Here is a 23,615-nt window from a genome sequence, read left to right as displayed (position 1 = left end):
AATTATGTTTTGGTTCCTTTCCTCCTGTACAGTGTTAATTTTTTAATGTCAAATGTGATGTTTTTGACACTAATAAAAAGTATTAATTTGTAAATTAATTTATTTATAGGCTTTTCTATAGAGTTCAGCACTGTCAAGTCTGAATGCCCTTAAAAAGTTGCTAGGTGACACTGTCATACCTCAGTCTGATGAACAAATGAGAGCTTGTAATGTTGATGCAGTGACTTCAGCCAAACATCCTGCTTTCATTTTGATAGAGGCTTTTTTTTTTTTGCAAATCATTGTAGGTTTGTTATGAACTGCAAGCAAGCTCAAATTATACTCTTCACCAGTTATGATTTAGTTCATAACTAAACTAGTTCATAAAGTCAATGCAAATCCTTCCATGTTGTTTTCACGGAAATCAGAACAAATTCATATATTTGCATGAGCAACGATATTCATAGCTGATCCAAAAAAAAATTTTCAAAACTTCTAACTTGAACTGCATTTATTGAAGATGTAGCTAATTCCTTGTTTTCCTGCCTGCACTGAAATGGAGTACAGCTGATCTGAAGAGCGCATCGTCTTTGTAACACTCACATTCAGGAAGATTAGTTAAAACCCCACACGTACAGTGGAGCCAAGGGCCTGCATACAAAAGAGAAACATATGTGTGTACGTATGTGCTTGTGAACCCAGGACAGAGGGGTCAATTCTGACAATATGGGTCCTTAATCAGAACAGGCATATTTTTTTCTGGCTCCTTCCCAGTAGCTGGAACCATAATAGCTAATATTAGAGCTTTAGGGCAGGGAAAAGGGTGATAAGGGCAAACACCCTTTTATTTTTTTCACATAATTTTGCTTCTTTCCTTTTTTTTTTCTTTTTTTTTTTTTTTCTTCTTTTTCTTAAAACAAGCATTTCCTGATTTCTTTCTTCCCTGTTTTGAAATAGTGAGGATGCTACATTGACTCAGAGTGGTCACAAGGTGTTCCACTTACATGAAATCCATGAGAAATGTGTTTCTTAGAATTTCCCTGCAGGCAGGAACCTATGGAGCTGGCAAATGTCTCAGTGGGGTTCATCTGCAGCAAAATTGTGAGTTTGAAAAGGGGCTGTCAATGGGCTTTCAAGGCTTTGGCCTGGCTCGCTCTAGCAACATTTTTGTGATCCGAATTGGCATTGATTCGAGATGTGTTCCTGTGCAGGGTAAACAATAGCTTAAAGCAGCTGCTAATTAGCACAGCTCTGTTCTGTTATTGCTTTTCATGTCTAGATACCTCCTTCAGAAATAAGAAGCAGAAGGAAAACATCCAAGCAGAAGAATCAGAAGGCAAAGGAAAAGAAATGGATGGGGATTGCAAGTGAAAAATTAATGAGGAGAGACCTCATTTCACAAAGCTTATATAAAGCTGGGCTGCATCCGTGCAAGGAACAGTGACCCAGAAAGAGAAATCTGTAAAAACTGAGAACAAGGTGCAAAACTTGGTAGCTTTTTTCCCTCTGAGACGGGCCTACATTCACAAACAAGGATGCCTTGTTTATGGCCACTGCGAGCTCATCTTTGAAGTTTCTACCTCTCTTTCCCTCCCCTCCAGCAGGTTCTGGCTCGGGAAGCAGCAGGGTGCTCTCAGCGCTCACGAAGAAGATTGTGGCCGAGTGTGAGTCCAGAGAAACTGTGCTGTGGGCTCAGCATGTCTTACCTCACATTTATTTAGGGATATCAAACCTCCTTATGCAGTCATTTCTTTTCTATCTATTCTTTATATATATATATATATATATATAAAAATAAAAGCACAAAAGCCCAGATGAAACCCTTTGTAACACTGCTGCTGCCCGTCTGGCTGCCTTATAAGAATTCCCTTTCTGGAAAGCTTGGGATTGTTCCCAGTGTAGGTGAGCAGGTAAAAATCTGTGTTTTCAGGTGCAGCAGAAGTCTGCAGAAAGTCATTCTTGCTGAAGAAAAAAAAAAAGAAAAGGCACATGGATAGTACTAAAATAGATGGGGAATATTTCTCAGTATTTCACAGTTCGAATCCTCAATTAATGGTCATCTCCTTTCATAGCCGATCCCAGAAGAAAAAGACCTTTAGTACCTTGCATGACAGGACTGAGATTCTCACCCCAAAGGCTCGCTACTTAATACCTGAAAACCAGGACTCTTCACAGTTTCCCTGGAAGAGAGAGTAGCATCGGCAGGAGTGCCAAATCAGCACGCTAGTTTGAATTACCCCCCTTGCTTACTTGCCTGTTGCCCTGAGTGGAAACTCGGGAGAATTATTTTAAATGAGACCTTTTGTCTTGTCCATTAAGAACATCTCGGGTAATACTAAGCAGCTCACTCTGCTATTAACGGTAGGTAACCTCCAGGTATTAACACATCACTTATCTCTCCTACTAATGTCTCCTGACGATCTTTGCCTTACAGTTCAAATAAAGGATCGAGGCATCATATGCTATCACATCACATAAGCTTTTTCTCCGAGTAGCATCATCCATTAGCAGTCAGTCTAATTTGACTGTTTCCAAGCCAGAAAGGACAGCTGTCAGCCACCTCCCAGAACGGATTCAAAAGCTATAATCAAGAAATCTTCTCCAAGAAGTTGTTCAAAGCTGGTGCTTATCACTCTTCAAAAGACCATGAAGACAATAAACTAGTCAATTTACTCTAATGGACAGGCGCAGTCTGAGTATTTAGTGTCTCGTTAATATTGACTGGCAAGACTTAAAGGAATTTGAATGCCATGGATGTCAGCTGCTAGACTGGCAGGACACGAAGCAGTGATGATCAATATTTGTACTTGCGCAAGAGGATAATTCCAGTTTATCTTCTGAGGTGTTAAGTATTGAAATTAATGATGTTTAAAACTTGCACTTTGTGAATCTGTTCAGATCTCCCTTTGAAATAATTGCTGTTCCCATAAGGTTGCAAGGAACCACCATACAATAGCAGAGATTTCTCCTGATGAATCTGATCTGGTTCTCTCTACATTTGGCACCAACTTTCCTGCCCTCTTCTGACTGCCAGCATCCCAGCCACCGATGACTTAAAGCATGCTTGTTCTCATATCACTTGTGCCAGGTAGGGCAAAGGAGTATTATTTCCGCTTACAGACTGGGAGAGCAACCACAGAAAGACTGCTCCCCGCCTCCTGGAAGGTATCTAGCTCTGCCAGAGTCACTGAACGGCACCTGCAACCGATGAACCCTGAAGCAGCGTGTTTATTTTCCTCAGGGCCAGACCACCTCGGGGGACGTCAGCTGGCGAGGCAGCCTCACCCCGGTTGGTTTAGGGTATTTACGTATGTTGGTTTTGTTTAAGAATGCTGTTGCAGAAGAAAAGACTATTAAGCCATCTGTTCCACAGTTAGGTCTAGAAAAATACACACTGCCCAAAGTCTGGTTTCTTTTTGTTTTAGCAGCACATTATCCATTTTGCTACTGGCACCTGCATCTCTCTGACCCTGGGAGCTCTGCGCTGAGGGAAGAGCATCCCTCGGGGCTGGCTCAGGAAAGCCTGGGTAGCCAGCAAGTGACTTCTTAACCTCAGGATGCTAATTAAAAATGCCCTTGAGTCAGCTCCAAGTCAGGTAACAAAAAAAAGGCCCCGAAAGGCCTGGAGAAGGATGGATGTTCAGTAAATAACAAGACCTGTAAGACCTTACTGTTGGTGAAAGGCAGATAGTTTCAATACATAGAGCTTAAGTCTTACTGAAAGTTGTTTGAAACCACTTATATACAGTTTCTTTTTCAGAAATACAGGCGAATTGTTCACTTTCCTCTTCCCAAATATCTTATTATTTAGCAGAGTTGAACTATTAGTGTCTTAACAAAGAAAGAACTATACACAAGCTAATAAATATTTTTACAATAAATTCTCTGCTTTGCCTTTTGTGAGCTGAAACATCTTTTTGATACTGACAATGGATTAGAGATATATAAACAGTATTAAGAAGACAAAATATTTCTTGAATGTGAGCATTTAGGGGATTCTGAATAATTTCCTATCCTTTATCAAGCTTTAAAAGGATTTTCATTTACCACTGAACAGCATATCTAAGTAAGTTGCAAAACAGAGGTTTGCCCGTAAACCGTTGACTTTGACTATCTGCATTTTATCAAACACAACTAATTTGCACTTTAACCTATTTCCTGCCTTTTTTTTAGGTGATTGTAACTTTCCAGTATGAGAATAAAACATTATTACATGTAACAAATAGAGCATATCTAAGGACATACTTTCAATGAAATAGTTTCCAAACTTTTGATGTTTGTGGTCATTATCATGAAGGTTAATGATGATAGGAATAATAGCAAGCAATAGGTGCTGAAAGTCTTACAATAGAAGAGCAACAAAGTGAATATGGAGCTTTGATGCACTGACATTTATCTGCATCTATTATCCTAGTATTTTACTAACTCTGCAAATTCCATTTTGCTTCAAGATTTCTGCATTTTTATAGCAAAAGCATTGTACGGAAAGCTGACGTTTTGAAAATGAACTGATCTCATATTAATTCTGCATCATGATAAAAAACTTTTGCCATAAGCCACATGACTGCTATGAAGTACATGTTTCTATTTCAGCTGATTTAGAAAAAAATTATCAATTTCTATATACTGGGGGTGATACAGAAATCCAGAAAATCTAGACTGTAGTGAAAATGATGAAGCCTATTTAATTGGGAAAAAATAAAAAATATCAAAGACTTTCCTGTTTCTTAGTACATGCAGGACCTGTCTCTATGCCGTTGAATTCAGTAGAGGCTTTGCCATTGACCCCAGAGGGTGGCAGGGCACTCCCTCCAGCACAGCACCTACCCCTCCTTTCACAAGAGAATTCTACTGTCTCTTCTAACCTGCCCTTCAAGTCTAGTATGTGCTAATGAAATTGCTTTAATAAATTAGTGATTACTGATCCAAATATTTAAATGTAGCTCCCCTCAGCAGAAACCAAAAATGATGAAGCCCTCCAACAAAAAATTCTGTATTTTCAAATGCTGTGATTAAAAATCCAGTTTCAGAAACACATAATAAATATAAACCAGAGAGAGCTCTTAAAGACAGGCTATAGCTGATTTCCCTGTACAGCTTGTCTTTTAGTTTCTCTGGTTGCTAAGATACTAGCAGTATTACCTTTTACTACGTCGTTGGGATTTGAAGATGTATATTCTCTTACCCCCTGTAAAAGTGTCCTCCATGTATTGCATCCATACCTTTACCTGCACTTTTCCTTTCAGAAAGAGCAGGTGGAGAGTGTAGGTGAGATTCTCCACACATATAAAGCCACAGACCTCCAGTTACTCCAGCGGAGCACTCCTACCTTCCAACCACTTACAATCTGGTCTGGTAAATGCAACTGCTTTATTTAGAAGTTAACAGTTTTGAGGTTGTGTCATACCAGGTAATGTAGACTCTTCTATAAATGTAAATAACTTCACTGTCCTAAAAGATGCCAGAATTATTTTATATGAGGGTTCTGATTTTCAAAGTTAACTTTCAAATTCTATGCTCAAATACCTGATTGCCTCAATCAAAATAATTTTGATGTCTAAACGGTTTTGTATTTCAGCGTTCTACCATCAGCCTTGAACCATCATGAAGCCTCCAAGCTGGGGAAGTTATCTTCAGGATTTTAGAAATGATGATGTCCATTTCCAGAAGAACTGAAGATGGAATGATTTGAAACAAACTCTTTAAAGTTCATCCCTTGCACTAAGCGTGATTAAACACTATATAATTTAACATTATTTGCTGATAGAAAATCAAAGCATTTGCCCCCAGCATGCTGACATTTACAGCGGTGGAGAACATTTGCACATTTTATGCTTATAATAACAGATGAGGTATGAAATGGATTGTGATAATGCTTTGAACACCATGGAAGTCTTGTCATTTATCACAACAAATAAGCTTGCTCTGAATCCCTACCATTATTGTGATATATTTCTATAGAGTAAACATAAAGAAAAGCTTTATTTCTATGGTGGATGGTGGATGAATCTTCACAAGTCCAGTAAGCAGGTTCTCATCAAGCAAGCCCCACTGTAGTGGTAGTCTCACTTCTTGCAGGTTTTTTTTTTCTTTGTTTTTTGTTTATTAATAAAGAGTTGGGTAGACAAATAGCTGATGTGGATCGTCTGTAACTCCTTACTGCAAAGAGATCAGATTCTCCCTTGAGATGCTTTACTGTCTTACATTTCTGTGAAACTATGATATATCACAAATAACCAGTTATGTGAAGTAATCTCAAGAAAGTGCAAATCAGTCTAAATTTTAAATGAACGCAAGTCAAATGCACGCTTGGTGCCAGAATATTCCTTTTAAATAAGCTGCCTTCCAAATCAGTATTAGGAATTAAAATATTTATTTGGTGTGTACTTGGACTTCTTTATTGAAAGGTGCTGGAGAGTTAGATTACTTTGGACTGTAAATTTTAGCTTTGGGTTTTTTATCATCTGAGAGCTAATAGCTGCAAGCACAATTCTGGCTCTTTGATGTCTCTGGACTATATTACCTCCTTACTGTGAAACTGAAGATTATGAAAAGGAGCAAAGGATCTTAAGAACAGATTCCCATAATTTATATATGTTCAAAATTTTTGAGAAATCATATTTGAATCTTTACAGCATTATCTCCTCTCAAAACAAGATTAAAAGAAAATCATTTTAGCCTACTACAAGTGTGGGGCCATTCTTCAGTCCTCCATACTTAACTGAGAACATACATGGACGCATACTTTACTCGTTTTTTACAGCTAATGACTTGGTTTCTATGAAGTCAAGGTCAAAATTCAGTTTCTGTGGAGCCAAGAATTGACCTTTTAGTTACAATGACGATAATTTATAGAGCTCTGCTCTCCTGTTGAAGAACACAATAACCACACAAGTTCTTTTGGCACTAACACGGGAAGAAATCTGCAAAGTATGCCTGGAGGTGGGAGCCTACTTCAGTAGCTGCACTGGGGATGGTGGATAAATAACCATCGCCTGCAATGACTTCAGGCAACAGATGGCTACCCCTCTGATATTTTTGGAAAAATAATGATTCAGACTCTATTCAATCTCAGTCTTGTTTATGTAGCTGAGAATAATCAGGTGTTACATTAAAGAGCCGGGCAGCAAGTTCTTTTCACAGTTTTCTCATGTACTGATAACTGCAGCAAGTTCCAGTCACCGGCAATGTCAAAAGTACTTTATAGATCTTCAGTGTTATTTGGTCAGCTCTCTAAATCCCACCCTCTGTGATCATTATCTTCAAGAGTCTCTTGTCTCCGCGTTTATATTTTTACTTATCAGTGCTGCTTACAAGTACCTAATCATGCCACATCCTGCCTGCAGTCACCTTACTCCTAAGGCAAATAGCTCTGTACTCGCACACCACCTCAAATGGCAATCAAACAAATGAATTAAACATTGCAGCATCAGCCAACAAAGTGGCAAAATATACGCAATTCACCCTTGAGAAAAGCGGTTTCTGTGCTGGACCACAATGCATACCTATCTCTATATAGTTTAAAACCTGGTTTTGCATTTCTGAGATATATAAGAAAAGAGAACAAACTGGATTCCTCCCTCTATCCCACCCGAATAATTCTGGATTTTAGCCCGAACAGTTATTGCTGATATCAAGCAGATAATCAGCTATAACTGTCAAAGACCACATCTCCAACTTGCTGTGCTAAGACAGACACAAACAATGAGTAGACATGTGCATGCGTTTCCTGCACCTTGTATTAACCCCCCCACCCCACCCCAACAACTGGTCTCTGTTGAGAGGATGACGGATGGCTCTTCACTGGCCATTGCAAGCAGCCTGGGATTGCATCTGTTACTCAGCCAACAGACCTGGTAAGTCAGCTCCTGTTCACCTCTATATGAGATGCCACCTTCAGTTTGTCACATAGGTATAGCTCTGTATAGCTCAAAGTGTTATCAATTAATATGTATAATATGATTGAAATAACCAGGGAGCCGCTAAAGTCCTGTGTACAGCCCCCATCAGTTAATATTTAAAACAGGGAAACAATAACTAGATACAATTTAGGGTTTAGGAACTAACTACTAGACAATGAAGCTTTATATTTATGTAAGAAAAGGTAATGGATTGTGGTCTGGTCAATAAACTTTGAAGAACCACTTGGAACTGTCAAGACAGACTAAGAAGATAATTCCTACCGGAGGACATCGCGACCACCAACTCATTGACCACCTACTCAAATGATACCACATACTCAAAAGAAGACAACGAAGGAAGAAGACAGAGTCTGCGCACTAATTTACGTGAGGGGCAAAGAAGAAAGAACCAATCATTAAGGAAAATAAAAATGAATATGTAGTAGTTAAGTGTATAAATGTGAGAATTTTTGAGACAAGGGTGTGCTGTCTTGAGATAGGCAACCGTTCATGCTCATCAATGAAATTAATTTGAAAATACCTCAACTCTGTGCAATATTTCCTTGCACACTAGGTAAATGAACCCCATTTGTGGGACAACAAAAGCACTGTTGCATATGCAGTATCATTATTATAATAATATCATAGATCAAAATAAAAAGTATGCAGTAATTTCACAAAGAACCATGAATTTTAGTGTTTTCTCCAAGTGTATGGAATGTTGAATATCACCAGAGGATACATTAAAAAGTGAGACACCTGTTCTGTTGTGAAGCGTTCACATTAGAACTAATGGAACCTACATCTTGACAGTATTATTAAATATGTCTTGAAATAAAACCAAGCTATCTTGGAAATCCAGTTAGGTCTAAATAACCCATTTAGTAAATACACTTCCCCTCTTGCAAATAAATTCATTGGAGGGCTTGCTTTCTTACTGTAGGCTTGCCTTCATTGGAAAAAAATAATGTTTTTTAACTCTAGATCCTACTTCCCAAACGGATTGATAGTCTGAGCTAATTTACCTCATGATCAAAGGGAAGTGCCCTGTTCACCATCTTTTTAACACGAGATAGTTCATGGTCACTGCTTACCCAGGAGCATAGAAGAGATCACACTGTTTAGCGGTGAATAGTAGGTCCTGAACTACGGCAGCATCTGCTTTGGGAGAGGGATGGTAGCATTGCCACCCAGGAGGAGGGGTACCAGGGGAGAGCTTTATAAAGCTGTGGAGCCAGCTGGGATGCAGAGGCCAGGCCTCGCCTGACACTGCCTTTTGTTGCTGCTTGTTTCAGCTTTCTCTCTCCTCTAGGATCAGGCAAGCTTTTCCTCTATGTTGCAAACTCCCCAGGTAAATCATCTATTGGGCCGTTTTTTTGTTATCTACCGCACAACAGAATTAACAGATTGCAGGTCTAGCTGTAGAATTATTTAAGGCAGCCATGCAAATCTGGATTCTTTCTTTCTTTTGACTGAAGTAATTGTTTTTGGTTACAGCCTAGAAGCTACTTAGAGAGGGATTGTCTTCCACTTCTCTCATCCCCTGACACAGCAGGGACTCCACCACTCTAGAGCTTTTAGGGGCTATTTTGCTGGAGATCATAAGCAATCCTTCCTTCATTCCCCTTCTTAAAAGGACCCTCCCTTAACTATATGCCATTTCTCATCCTAGGCCCAGCTGTCAGGGCAAAATACATAGTAGAACGGTTTTGCAGAAGCTGTGGTGAGAAAATGTGAAATTAATTCTTGGCTTTGAATTCAGGAATGTCTACAGGTCTTCCAGATTTGCTTAACCATAATCTGTCTGGCCCTTTTCCATATATGCTCAGAGCCCTTGCACATTCAGATAAATTTGTTACTTAGTTTTTAAGATAAGCATTCCTATAGCGCGGGCTACTAGGTAGAGGAGTGGCCTCGGAAAACATGAGTCTGCCACTCACAGATGACAATAGGAAATCCACTCCTCTGCCTCTGTTTTTGTCTCTCAACAACACACCAAGTCATGACCATATTACATTTATTGCTATAAAAACATTTCACATTTTGTAATAAATTGTATAAGAAATTGGCATCTTCTTTAAGTTCAAAGGAAATGGACCATTTAATGTAAGAGCAGGGCTGTGAATTGTAAAGGTTTGATCTTAAGTCTTGTCACCCAAGGTCCATTCCCAGCTAGTGAGCAAACATTTGAGCAATCTCACACTCCATTAACAATAATCTCAGCTACGCCTAATTCCCTTCATTTTGTACATCATGCAAAAAAGTCTCTTTCTGAATTGTTTTACAGCTGACAATTAATACTTTAACGATTGCAGTTCTATGTGTGCTCTTGCTCTGGCTACCAGCAATCCCAGTGGCAGATATGCTACTCAGTTTTGCCTGAGTTGCTTTCAAGTAACATCTTGAAGACTCTAGTTACAGTAATTATTATAATACACAGAATTTAAATTAGTATTTTCTAAACAGGTTATTAAACAGATCACACATTGTGATAGGTAGTAAATAGCTAAATTAACATAGCATGTATAAAAAAGGCTAAAAACCTACTTAAATCAGAACCAGTGGTAGATTCATAAAAGTACAGAGGGCTTGAATTTAAAAGATAGTTAAGATTTCACCCTACAATGTGAATAAAAACTTGGGAAATGGTCTTACTAGTTAACATTTCTATAAGAAATACCAAAGTCACCTTTCATTGCATTGCAATAGGTAGTGATGACAGTGACATTTTATGATTTTTTTTCCCTGCATCTTGTTGCCCTGAGATACTGAAAAGGATGAAGGTATTATGCATATTTTGGTCATTCTACAACATGTACTTACTGCAGTGTGATTAGTAACCTTCATATATTGCTTGTCAAAATCTCCATTATTGAGATCTCCATCAACTACTGGATGTAACCAACTGTGGGCAGGAGCATGATTTAGACTTGATTGAATGCAGCAACAGTACATAATAATAGAGAATGGAAAGAAGAAACTGAACTTCTAGATGAAAAAGCAGGGACAACTTTAGAATTCTAGAACATAAACTCTTGAATTTGACTTGTTATATCTGTCTACTTTTGTACATATGAAGAAGTAGACTCCACTTACCCCTGAGTTATCCTGTCAGTTCTTGTACTTCAGTATTTGCATTCTTCTACTTCATAAACTCATTTGTTCTTTTCTTAACAGTATCAGGTCAAAACGCTGCCTGCATAAAAATGCTGAGCTTACTGTTCAGGGAAAGCAGACTATAGACCTGATATTGTTATATGTATAAAGTCCATATATTAAAAACCAGAACATTCTTTAGTCTCTTTCCGATGCTGTTATTCTGCAAATACCTTTAGTACCAGGAGGTAATGTTTTTTCTAGGCAGAACTGTAATTTTTATGTTAGTAAGCTCTTTTAAAAACTTTTATAGTAAAAGCTAGAGTGGCATGTGTTGCTCTAAGGCTTGGCTTACTATAGAATGGATTCTCTTTCTATTACCTCAATAGCATAATAACATTGGAAGATCACTAGTACAATTATTCCCTATTATTGTGAAAGAAAAATATTCCTTGATGAAAGAAAGTAATTGTACATTTCTCAGCAACTGTGTGATGCTTATGTAACATTCCCCTAATGAGATAAAACCAGGAAGATCAAGAAGTCATGTAATGACAAACCCAAACTATACATGCACTTAGGAAAAGTTGCATATTAGAGATGTTATTGCACTACTCCACACGTTTCTCTCTCCTTTTGCGGTGAGCATCACAGTTAAGTACAAATAGACTTTTTATTTTCCCTATGGTATTCTTCTCCACATGGGCTGTGGATCCCATTTCCGAATGTTCCTTCAGAGTGTCACTGCACTCACAGACCGCCGATGGCTTCCCCGGTTAAAACTGTTAGCATTATCTTTACTCAGTTTGCCACTGTCCTGTCCAGGAGTTGTTACCCTGCTGGGTACAAGGAGGTAATGGCCAGAGAAAGGTCCTGCTGAAGAGTCCGCAGCAGTAGTAATTTCTTCCTCTGCCCACTTATTAAAGAAACAGTAGCCTTCTTCAGGTGTCTCTTTTCTGAGAGGATTCACTTCAGAGGCGGAAAGTCCCTGACTTTCTGTGTCCCCATGAGACAGAGCTGTTGCCACTGGATGTAAAAATGGTGACACACATAAGTGGCTGATGTTTTGGTCAAGGTCATCATGAGATGTAGGTGATGCAACAGGTGCACCAGAAGTAGTTTGTTTTCTTGACCTCAATTTCTGGATTTCATGATCCTGTTGCCCTTTAGGAAGTTTATCTATTTGCTGTGCTTTCAGAATTAGAGATGCTCCAAAGGTTCCTTGTAGAGCAAAAATGAAGAACCTGATGGGAGAGGAAGAGAATGGATTGTTTTGCCAGTGGGTTCCTTCCATAATCTGCATCACATAACACAAATCCAGTTGCTAATTTTCCAGTGCTCTGCAGGCATCTGGTAGACACCTTATAGCTGGTAGATTCAAGCTGACTCCTGGATCTTAACACAACATGTAACACTTATCTTGACCTGTACAGAGTCAACTACATGCATATAAATACTAAATAAATGATACTAGAACCACTTGATTGTTGAACAGTGCAAGAAAGATACACAGAAGCTCACCAAGAGATGCAGTATTTGAGGAGATTGAGATTATATTTATACTACTAAAACAGGCTAAAGAAGGAATATTAATTTGATAGATAACATAAGCCCAGAAATTTAAAAACCTAGGCTTGTTGATTTCTCAGGAAGCAATAAAAAAAAAAAGTGTCCTATCTGCCCTTTGCAGGACAGAGAACTTATATAACTGTATGTTGTGTGCAGTGAGAGAACACGCTTCCTCTCTCCGTGTCTTGCCAGTTTTGTCTGAAACCCAAAGTCTCTCTCAAAGCATCTTTCTAATAGGATTTGACCTTTACATAGAGGGCCTCAATATGCATTTTAAAACAAACATGGGGATTCTTTGAAATTGCGTTAAGAAAGCTGCCGTCTTCACATCCTGCTGCTAAATGTATGCATAAATAAGTATAACAAGATTAAAAAGCCTAACAAGCTAGACTAAGTACAGAAAGGGCCTTTAAGGCAATGGATTTCCCAGGCCTATCTGCACAAGCAGGAGTGGATAAACATATCTGCTGTGCTTGTGCTCAGGCTGGTCAATCCCATAGCATCTCAAGTCTGGGAACTGGGCAGTCGCTGGTTACAGTTGGACAGCTAAGAGCACAACTACAGAAATCCTAGGTCCACCTGTGTAGATCTGGTGTGGATCATATTGTCCTCTGTATCTTCTGTGCAAGTTGCAGGTGGACCAGACAGGAGGAGAGAGAAGGGAAGGAGAACTGTCCCGTGAAGTGCTTTAATTTGCTCCTGCCCTTCCCACAGCCCTGCAGGGTACGAGGCTCAGGTACCTCTTGGGCCTCTGCAGGGCTTCCTGGCAGACTGCAGTCTGCCTTCCGCAGCTGCAGAAATAGATCTGGTTCGTACGTTGAAATCCTCCAAGAGACACACTGCCTTCCCTTGCCAATGAATGAACATGACATTCCGATCCCTCGCTGCTTCTCAGACTCAAGAGTTTTAGTACCTGATGCTGTGCAGTCTGTGTCCCAAAACAAAGCTCAGAGGCAGTTTTGAGATGCGGATGCACAGAGGATGTGCTGCAAAGCCCTGCCAGACAGCGCTCCAGGAACGGCTGCACACAGGCAGGGCACAGACAAGCCCCCCGGAGCACCTGCAGCGTCTCAGACGTGGCAGCTAGCACAGAAGGCAGCAGCAAAAGGAAGAAGTGAGAAGAGCAAGGATTTTAACAAAGCCTTTTAGAAAGAAACCGGAATCTCAAGGCTCCAACTGGTTTCTGAAGGAGACAGGGAGCAGGCAGCACGCTGAGATGAACCAACTGAAACTTAAAATTAAGTGCATTTTAACAAAGGGTGGTTTCACCACTGCTGTGATATGCTGACAGCTAAGCCGTAGCAGAAACTGGGGGCTGGATATTCTGTGAACTGAGGACTCTGCAGAAAATAATCTGGGGTACCTACATGAAGGAACAGCAGTTCTCCAACTTTGAAGATATCAAGATACAAATCTTAAAGCTCAGTATCCTGCTGAGGCAGCAACGATCTTAACCTTGCTGAATTCCCAAGATGGAGATACGAGTTCTCTAACCACGTGTTTGATGTAGCTCTCGGTAGAAAGCTCAGGGTCAGAAATGACAGTGTGAATGAGGGCTGATAGGAAGACACAAATCACACAGGAGCAAAACAGACTGGAAAAGGATGCCCTGCCTAGAAGACAAGAGACCTTACTGAACTATATGTTGTTTATCCTGACCTGAAGTTATATAATGTAACATGAAATCACAAGAGCATCTCAACTCAAATGGGGAAATAATAATAATAATTTGAAGAAAAATATTATCTAGTCTTGAAAGGTTTCTTTTCAAAGTTAAACCTCAGATTCTAATGCCTTAAAGCACTTACAAAATCAGATACTAAAAATATTTTCCTGCTTCTTGCAATAGCAGTGTGCTGCACTACTTCATGACAATTAGGATGAGAGGGAGACTATCAAGATAGTCAAACCAACCCATTTCTTTCATTGTGCAAGCACAAATAAGGATTTTAAATAAGTGGTGCAACTCAGACAAAGCATATCTGCTTAAAGAATGATTCAGGTATCAAGCACCAAAAGTAGTAAGGTTACCATATACATATATGGGAGCAGAATCATTATGTTTTTCAACCTAGTTTTTTTTCAGCAACCTATCAAAAGAATTATCCCTCTCCAAATATTATTTGGCTGCAGTTAAAGCTATCTTTAACATACCTGATCTGTTGCACAGAGTAAAACTAAAATACTGGATGCAGAAAATGATTTCATATGGAAACATGTTCTCAAATTTGGCTTAGTAATGCACTGTCATGTACTTCAGAAACAAAATACATTTGTAACTCTCAAAACATATAGGAATATTTCAAAGACTTGCTTTCTAGTCTTGATCAGCTCAACGACATTGTGTTTATGATAGTGAACAATCATGTAGCAGATTTGTACTGGTAAACTTTGAAGTACCCCAGAAAGAAAGGGTTTCCTGATAGGAAAGCAAAAGCAGCAGATATATAGTGACTTATCTAGGGTTATATAACTGAAAAAAATCAATGGTTCATGAACTGGAAAGTTGAACCCAGGCATCTGACTTCCACACTGATCGCTTATCCCTCTGCAACAAATTTGCCCGACATATCACATATCTGTACACATCACTATTGTTATTTCACTCAAATGGCTACAAATCCACAAAATGAAAATGGAGAGGAAAACAGTGCATCATTCAAACCTTGGCAAGAGTGCGATGACTGGGGTAATAAGACACAGCAAATAGAAGATGGGGTCTGAAAGCTGTTTCTCCATAACCCAGTAGGGGTTGGTGGGAGGGTTGCAGATCACGCAGGCGGCATTGTAGATCAGAGAGAAGACGAAGTAAAACACCACACTGCCAATCATCGTTACCAAATGGAACAAGGTCTGTAAGCAGAATTGCACAAAATGACAGTGATGCTTGCGAGACCCTGACTCTGGGTGTAAGACAGGAGGTTACAAAGACAAATTGGAAAGAACGTATTCAATAGTCCCTGCTACTGAAAAGTATAGGAGGAGAAATACCTGGAAATTATCTTACAAAACAACAGTGACAGTGAATACAGTTCTTTAAGAAACATGTCCTCATATATTGAAGTATGTAAAAATTATGTACTGTCCTGTCCAAAGGCACAGTAGAAGCAAATTCTGTCGCTATTCACATGAAGGTATTATCCTGAGGGTAATAATCAATTCTGGCGCATTGTGAAATCTCAGTGCATCTGTTACTTTTTGTGACCCAGAATACAGGTAAATGACTCTGAAAGACAATGCCATGTCTATACAGTATGCTATGTTCATAAAAGAAAAAAAGTCACGGGAACAGGACAGGTCAAATACATACCCATGTCTTCATTTCTAGAGCCTGGTGCAGGAGAATGGTCAGGAGGGAGATGGTATTGATGGGGTTTCCAAAGGAAAACACATCTATGTTAGAGTCCTTGTATGTCTAGAAAACAGGCAGATAGACTGTGATGAGCCCCGACTATTCGGAAGCAAATTTTTCTGGTTTTTAAGGGGGATAGGAGAATAAGAATATTAATGAACCTGGTACTTACCAAATAGGGGACAAAGAAGCAAATGAGGCTTTGGTAGAAGGCATCCAACATCGTAATAATAAAAGTTGACAGCTTGTATATCTGCAGGAGTTTATAGATAACAGTCATTATGATTGGACACACATCTCTAGTCTGTCCTGCCTGCAGACATAATTGCTGCCTGTTATTCTTCCATTCAGACTACTGATTATAGCTAACTGGTCTCCCTTCACGAGTAAATGGCTCCTGAGCAGCTGATTTAGACCACAGGCTTATCTCTGAGCTGGCATTTTTTCTGTGTTAACTAAAGACAGACCTTAGGAAGATTAGCCAGTCAACTAAGGGTCTTAAAAGCTGAAAGTCACGAATGCCCCATCCCTCTCCAAAGGGCCCCATCCCTCTCCAAAGGACCCCATTCCTCAAATTCTCTTTCGAATGAAGCTCTTCCTAGAGCTATAGAATTGGCCAAAAATCCTTTCTTTTAAGGTTCCTTCCACTGAAACATCTATTTTGTCCCATTTTAATTTGACTACTTGTCATATTTAAACTTATCTAGCAACCTGTGGGGCACAGCTCCCATGGAGTGGGATGCGTTGTTGGAGTGACAGAAGGCTGGGCTCCTGTTGTTTTAATGCAGACAAAATGCCAAAGCAACAACAATGACCTCTTCAAAGTTGTAAAGAACATATATTTTGCATATATGTGAGGTGCAAGAACTCCTAAGAAAAGTAATGGAAAGTCCTACAGAGAATCCTCAAATCCTGTACTCCCTTGCCTTGGTTTTTCAGAATATCATTAAACACGATGTGAAACACCAGTTCATCAGTGCTAAAAAATCACAGTCCAGGATAATGAAAGTAGGTATTAGGAGAAAAGGAGGAGAGAGAAGAATTCCTAAGTACCCTGCAATTTTGTGATTTAAAACTAAGGCAGCTTCAAATTTTGCTCATTAACAATTTCATAATTTCCTATTAAAAATGTTAAGGCAATTTGGGACTAAGTGCTACTGTACTTTATGTATATGCAAAACCAGGTATGTATGTCTGCATATGTGTGCTCCTCACAAACATACAGAGATCAGACTGGTTCTCTAAACCTGACAGGCAAACTGAGGAGAAAAGATAACATATTTCATGCATATTTTCTGATGGTTAGCAATACTGACTATTCAAAGAAAAAGAAGTAAACAAATGAAACAGTTCATGCCTGGAACAGTCTAGACACCAAACTGTGACAAAATCCTTTATGTATTAATAGGTATATTTCTGAACCTGAGAATAGAAAAAAAATGTCGGGTTGTTTATTGATTTAAGGGTTTGCATTTTATTGTCACTTTTTGCTGTAATGTTTTTAACAAGCTTTTCTTCTTCAGTAGGTTGAGACTGTTCAAAGCACCAAATCTGAGCAGAGTTTAATCAGGGACTAGCTAAACTATTTTACCCTAATTTGTTACATTTCTCACCCTGTTTTATTTATTTCTCCCTGTGTCTTCACTGGAAAATTGTCTATATATTTTGGTGTGTACGTATATACACACACACACATATTTGCTGCATCATCTCTTCAGATCAGAAACACCAAATACAGGGCTGATTCACTAGCACATCACTTTACCTATTATAATGCAGCATGCTGGTGCCAGGCTGGCTTCATATATTTAATGGCAGAATAAATCTTCCCAGTTACATCTTCCAACTACAACCAAGCACCCAGCCTCATTTCCAGGAAGCAACTTCAATCATATGTTCCTTACCAGTTCTTCTGACAGCTACTATTATACCTTCTTTTAGTGGACATCAGTAAACTAGAAACCATAAATGGGACATTCGGTTCCAGGTAAGTCTAAACTCTTCTCTTCCTTCCCTCCTCACAAAACCAAAACCCTGTGGTCCTTTGGCTTATCAAGCAGTTATTTCAGCAATCAAGGCATACCTCTGAATTTTGTCCATTCTTGTACAACTCGGGCAAACCTAGAAGTGTTTCTGCAGAAACATCTTTATCCAGAATTCCGAAGAGAAGAGGGGGCACTGAGGTGAAGAAAAGATTGAAAAAAATCATCTGCCAGTAATCTATCATTGTGCTTCCTGAGAACCCACAGAAGAACTGGTACCAGAAGAGCAGGTTGACGTAGCTCTGCAGAGAAGCAAATACAAACACAACATACCGTTACGAGCTGAACCGTGGCTCCCTACACGTGCAGAACACAGTTCATGCTGATGCGATTTCATTTCTCTTTGGGTTGTGGAAGTCGTGAAGCGGCACCTTTCCTGTGGCTTCTTCTGTACGTCCTTTTCCTTTCCCCATGCTGTTACCTACCATTACAGCTGATCTGGACCCTTTAGTTTGCAACGCATAGATGGTCTATGTCTCTCATAGTTTCACCTAAGAGGTTTATGTAGTACATTGGTTATTACCAGAGTCTCTCAAGAAGACATTATTTTGGTTAAAGGTACCTTCAGTAGACAGCTCTGCACTTTATTCTGTAAAGAAGTATATCTTAAGGGTCTACTTCACACCAAGCCACTGTGATACAGCTTTTTAAAAGCCATTAGGTTTCTTTAAGAAAATAGCAGAGAATAATTAAGTAAACTGTTCACAGCTCTGAGCACCAGATTTTAAAATCCTTTTACAAACTGGTTGTCCCTGTGGAATCAAAGGCCTCTTGCTCCCTAATGGTACTGGGGAGATAATAGAACAGCAGCATCCCAGTTTGGAGAGCTATTACGCATTGCAAATAAATACCCTTTGAACTCTAAAAGGATGCCCAATCAAGAAAAAAGAAGTTTCCATTTCCACTACAAATTTTAACAGTGATAAGAATTAATGCTTATTCAAAATTATTAAAAAAAAAGAGCAACCAACAGATGCTTTGAATTCTAAGTAAATAGTCTTTCACGCTAAGATTGTATTTCATGTCAAATGGACTTGTTTGCAGTCTTGTAGAAACCGTATTACTATCAGGTTTTTCCACTTCACATTATTCTTCAAGGAACAGCTCATTTGCATATACATTAAATTTTTAATAAAAATGCCAGATATGACTGCATCATTACTTGCAAGTGGTTCCTATCAAATTAAATGCAAAAATCCAGAGATTTCACAGGCAACCAATTCTTACTACAGAATCATCTTCTATGTTCTAGCACTAATAACCTGCTCTTCTTTATGCAATTTTTATTTTGAGGTCATGGGTATTATTAATAAAGTTTCTTGCACTACCATATAAAAGTTACTAGCCTTAAGTGCTTTTCCCCTCTGGAATCATGCTATTTCAAAATACTTAGAACCCATATTTTCCTCAATGCTTTATGCAGCACATTACTAAGGAGGTAGTATACTATAAACTTGCAAAGTGAAGAAACAGGAACTGCACCTTCATAAAAAGTAAGAGAGTTGTTCTGGTTTCAGCTCGGATAGAGTTAATTTTCTTCCTAGTAGCTGGTGTAGTGTTATGTCTTGGATTTAGTATGAGAAGAATGTTGATAACACACTGATGTTTTCAGTTGTTGCTAAGTAGTGTTTAAGACTAAGTCAAGGATTTTTCAGCTTCTCATGCCCATCCAGCAAGAAGGCTGGAGGGGCACAAGGATTTGGGAGGGGACACAGCCAGGACAGCTGACCCAAACTGGCCAACGGGGTATTCCAGACCATGTGATGTCATGCCCAGTATATAAACTGGGGGGAGAGGGCTGGAGGGGGTGGTGGATCACTGCTCGGAATCTAACTGGACTTTTATCGGTGAGCGGTGAGCAATTGCATTGTGCATCTCTTGTTTTGTATATTCCAACTCTTTTATTAGTATTATTGTAATTTTATTGTTGTTATTACCATTTTTATTTGCTTCCTTTCTGTCCTATTAAACTGTCTTTATCTCAGCCCACAAGTTTTACTTTTTTTCCCCAATTCTCTCTCCTGTCCCACTGGGTGGAAAAGGAGTGAGTGAGCAGCTGCGTGGTGCTTAGTTGCCGGCTGGGGTTAAACCACAACAAAAATATAACCTGCAAAAACCAAAAACAAAGCACCCGCCCCCCCCCCCCCCCCCCATCCCTGGACTTGACCTTTGCTGGGATGAAAACTTCCAGAATTTTAATAATCTTACCACATTTTTATAGAAAAAGTAAATCACCATCTTTGCCAGGCGAGCATAACACCAATGTCCATGGACAAGAAGGAGTTTTTTGAGATGCTTGAATCGGGATATTGCAAAGTCACTAGCCATCACAGCCTTTGGTAAAAAGAATAGAAGTTAATTTACAATATATCTTTTCCCACCCAACATGATGAAATTTGAACATAGACATTGAAATGATTTCCTACTGTTGAATATGGTAGAAAAAAAAAACAACCTTGAGAAAATAGTTGGAACTTTCTATCTCCGCAGAACTCTTCATCTTAGAATGGGGGAGGAGGATATGTGAGAAAGAATTTGGGACAGAAAACACTGAAAGAGAATCAACAAAACCTGGAAATGCTATAGCAGAGATGATTCAGAAACCAGATGCTAACCTAACACTGGACAGGCATCTGCTAATTTTCCAGGCTTATGAGCAAACGCACGTTTGTCCATGCATGCTAATTGTTGGCTCAAACCACTCTTTTTTGGCTGGACCCATAATTACAAACTGCATATTAATTTGCGACAGTAATGATGCCAACTTGCATTTTTAAGATGACACTCAAGAGTACAAGGCTGCTATGAAACTTATTAAGCAGCAAGAGACCACGTGACAAAAGAGGAAAGGAAATAAATGGAAGCGATACCTGCATGCCTTCTTGGCCAGATATTCCAATTCCAACATCGGCTGCTTGAATCATACTTACATCATTTGCACCATCACCTAGAATGGGAACACAGGAGGGAACGAAAAAGGTGCAAGAGAGGATGCTTAATACAAAATGCCTATATCAGAACAAGAACCCCCCCCCTAGCTATGCTGACAAACAAAGGCTATTCTGTACTACCATGCATCTTAATTAGGGCAACTGATACTCAGCATCAAGCAATTATGACCTCTGGGCTCTGGTCATGGTTGGAACATTCTCCTTCCCAGGAGACCTAGATCCACCAGGGCTAAGCTCGACATTGGGACTGGCTGGGTGGTGGCATGGACACCCCAACACCATCTACACCTGCATTGTTTTGTATGTTTCTGCTCGGTGAACTCCATATGCTCAGCATCGTGCTTTGCAGCGCCCTACTTCACTGGATTCTCCAAATTATATGATAAATTTGATTGCAGTTGACAATGTAACAAGCCAATTTCAGGAGTTATTGTGCTCATTTCAACTTGCAGCAATATATTAAATACATAACGAAATTTCCATGGAAAGAACAGCCATGATTGTTGCCTGCAATATGGAGACTGTGAATTAGGTTAGCTGGTAAAGCAAAATAAATGAAGCGGAAGACTGAAAGCTTGTATTTTGAACTCTAAGGCAAAGCAAGAAATTTTAAAATACATCAGACTCTTACTTTTCTCTCTGGTCCGCAGAGGTGTATTTTTTAGTTTTAAGTCATAAAAATCAATTCTGCAAGGATTTTAGTGGGATCACTTATCAAAAGTGGAACAGGAAACTGAAAGTATTTCACATTATTTGGAGGTAAAAAGCAAATGAGTCAGCCCTTAATACCACTCTTGGGATAACTCTGTTTTCACCAGTTGGGAAAATCTGACAGGAATAGGGCTTTATGAGAAGACAAAAGAGTGACAACTATTGACTGCTTTCTACGCCCAAAGCAAGGGCATTCTGGAGGGAATGTGTACATATGTTTGTACTGATGTGCATGAAAGGGACCGCTGGGAGATTCTGAATTTGGAGTGCCTTCATCTTGTTTAAAAGGGGGCCAGATTTGCTCAGTAAAAGCTGAAGAAGGACTTTCACATGGTTTTTGATCAGGAAAGACTATTCGATGCTGTTTTCCCACTGTATCTATCTGAGGCACAAGAGATGGCTCATACAATGTATTCCATACATTTCTATAACTCATAAGGAACCTGCTTCCCCCTTTCTCCTGTGAGAGTCAGAACGGAAGTACCTATCGACAGGGTCATCACTTTAAGCTGCCTCCGGACGAGCTTGACCACCATACTCTTCTGAAGAGGGGTGGACCGGCAGCACAGCACCGAGCGGCAGTGCTTCGTCAGCGCCAGGAACTTCTCCTCCAGGCCCCCCTGGAAGATGACATTTAGCGTCTGTCCATCAATCACCAGTCCGAACTCAGGACTGGGGGCCTCAGAGGCTGAGAAAGATGTTGGGATAATGCCAAAAAATCTCCTCCATGGTTTTTCAACCTCATAATTCTTCTTCACCTCTTCCAAGGTTAAATTCAAGAGAGATTCACAAGTTTCCTGTGAGAAAACAGAAGCGGTTCTAGAAATAATTATCTCCATCTCCCTTTACAGCACAGCCTTACAAAGCGTATGTTTGTATAATCATGCCAGTGGTATTAAGTCTATCAGATAAACATTAGGGAAAACTGACTGAGAAATGCACCGATTCATCAGATTGGAGATTATTTCAATGACATCATCAAATCCTTCAGTGAAAACACCACGCACCTTATCAGCTAGTTAACTGTAGTAAGGAATTATTTAAAAAAAAAGAAAATAATCTTCACATCAGGAGGACATATTTGTATTTGCAATGCTCAGAGCTCAGAAATTAACAAAAAAATCCCTTTTTTTCTAAAGGAGATTTAAAATATGTCATTCTGGTACAAATGATGTGAGATATTGCAGCATTAGCTTCCCTCAGACATAAACTGTGGTAGAGAAACAAGATGTTCAGGTTTTCAAAATTACCCAGTAACTTTGACAGTTTGGCCTTTTCTAGGTCACAGTTAGGGACAGAAATAAAGCCTCATATTGCCCAGCACTGTGCCTCAAACACAAACTAAACCTTTCCCTCTTAGCAAAACTGCCTCATTTTGGACCAAAGTCCCCCTTTTGATGCAAACAACTGGAAATTGACTTAGTATCAAATACAGATAGATTTAAGGGGAGCACTTTTACCTCTCTCATACAGATCTCCTGAATTGGCACACCCCTATCAGAGAAAACCCAGGATGATCTAAATGTTATTTTGCTGCCTGTTAGTACTAAAAGTCCTCCTTCTGTGGCATGGCGCTGAATACCTGAGGAGCTAATCACTCCCTTTTCTACCTTTTCTGTCAGCTTTATTGAGTGATGATTCAGTTCTAAAACGTTATTTTCACTTTATGTTGCATAAGGTACATGTGTAGGATGTTTGCAAGATTTAAATTACACTTAAGTGGGAGGTTCTGGAATCAAATGTGCCTCTGACATCTAATAAAAAGCTGCATCTAGCCTGCACGCTTAAAACCTCTAAAAAATACTGAAGAAGCATCATCTTTCTGTGAACAACCCAAAAATTGTAGTGGAAATTCCTGGTTTGCCTTGGCTTGCCTTTTTTAGGTGAACCCCCCAAACTACCTCCTTGTGTTGCTTCTTCCTGGAAGATATCTAATTTTTAGTGTTTGAATAAACTGCTGGGCTCAGGGGGTGAAGAGAGTCCCTTCCCACTGAAGCCAGTTCAGTGGTTAACT

The 23,615-nt window shown here is 39.5% G+C and overlaps 3 protein-coding genes across 3 annotated transcripts in view; 1 reads left to right on the top strand and 2 right to left on the bottom strand.

Annotated features, from left to right (window-relative positions):
- GABRB2 (gamma-aminobutyric acid type A receptor subunit beta2) overlaps window positions 1-23,615 on the bottom strand; it is a 617,197-nt gene that overhangs the window by 77,285 nt on the left and 516,297 nt on the right. The gene's annotated exons all lie outside the window — the stretch shown is intronic.
- Window positions 1-23,615, top strand: part of LOC126050797 (uncharacterized) — a 920,783-nt gene that overhangs the window by 495,778 nt on the left and 401,390 nt on the right. The gene's annotated exons all lie outside the window — the stretch shown is intronic.
- ATP10B (ATPase phospholipid transporting 10B (putative)) overlaps window positions 11,710-23,615 on the bottom strand; it is a 57,093-nt gene continuing 45,187 nt past the window's right edge. The window contains exons 15-22 of the mRNA XM_049829093.1: window positions 22,086-22,398; window positions 20,810-20,886; window positions 20,148-20,273; window positions 17,981-18,181; window positions 16,070-16,150; window positions 15,856-15,960; window positions 15,211-15,398; window positions 11,710-12,220 (exon numbers count right to left, since the gene is read on the bottom strand). Of these exons, the coding sequence (XP_049685050.1) occupies window positions 11,710-12,220; window positions 15,211-15,398; window positions 15,856-15,960; window positions 16,070-16,150; window positions 17,981-18,181; window positions 20,148-20,273; window positions 20,810-20,886; window positions 22,086-22,398 (1,602 nt within the window). The remainder of the gene's footprint in view (window positions 12,221-15,210; window positions 15,399-15,855; window positions 15,961-16,069; window positions 16,151-17,980; window positions 18,182-20,147; window positions 20,274-20,809; window positions 20,887-22,085; window positions 22,399-23,615) is intronic.

The sequence above is a fragment of the Accipiter gentilis genome, chromosome 26, assembly GCF_929443795.1.
Source record: "Accipiter gentilis chromosome 26, bAccGen1.1, whole genome shotgun sequence".
Taxonomy (NCBI): domain Eukaryota; kingdom Metazoa; phylum Chordata; class Aves; order Accipitriformes; family Accipitridae; genus Astur; species Astur gentilis.
This window is presented reverse-complemented; position numbering and strand designations above follow the sequence as displayed.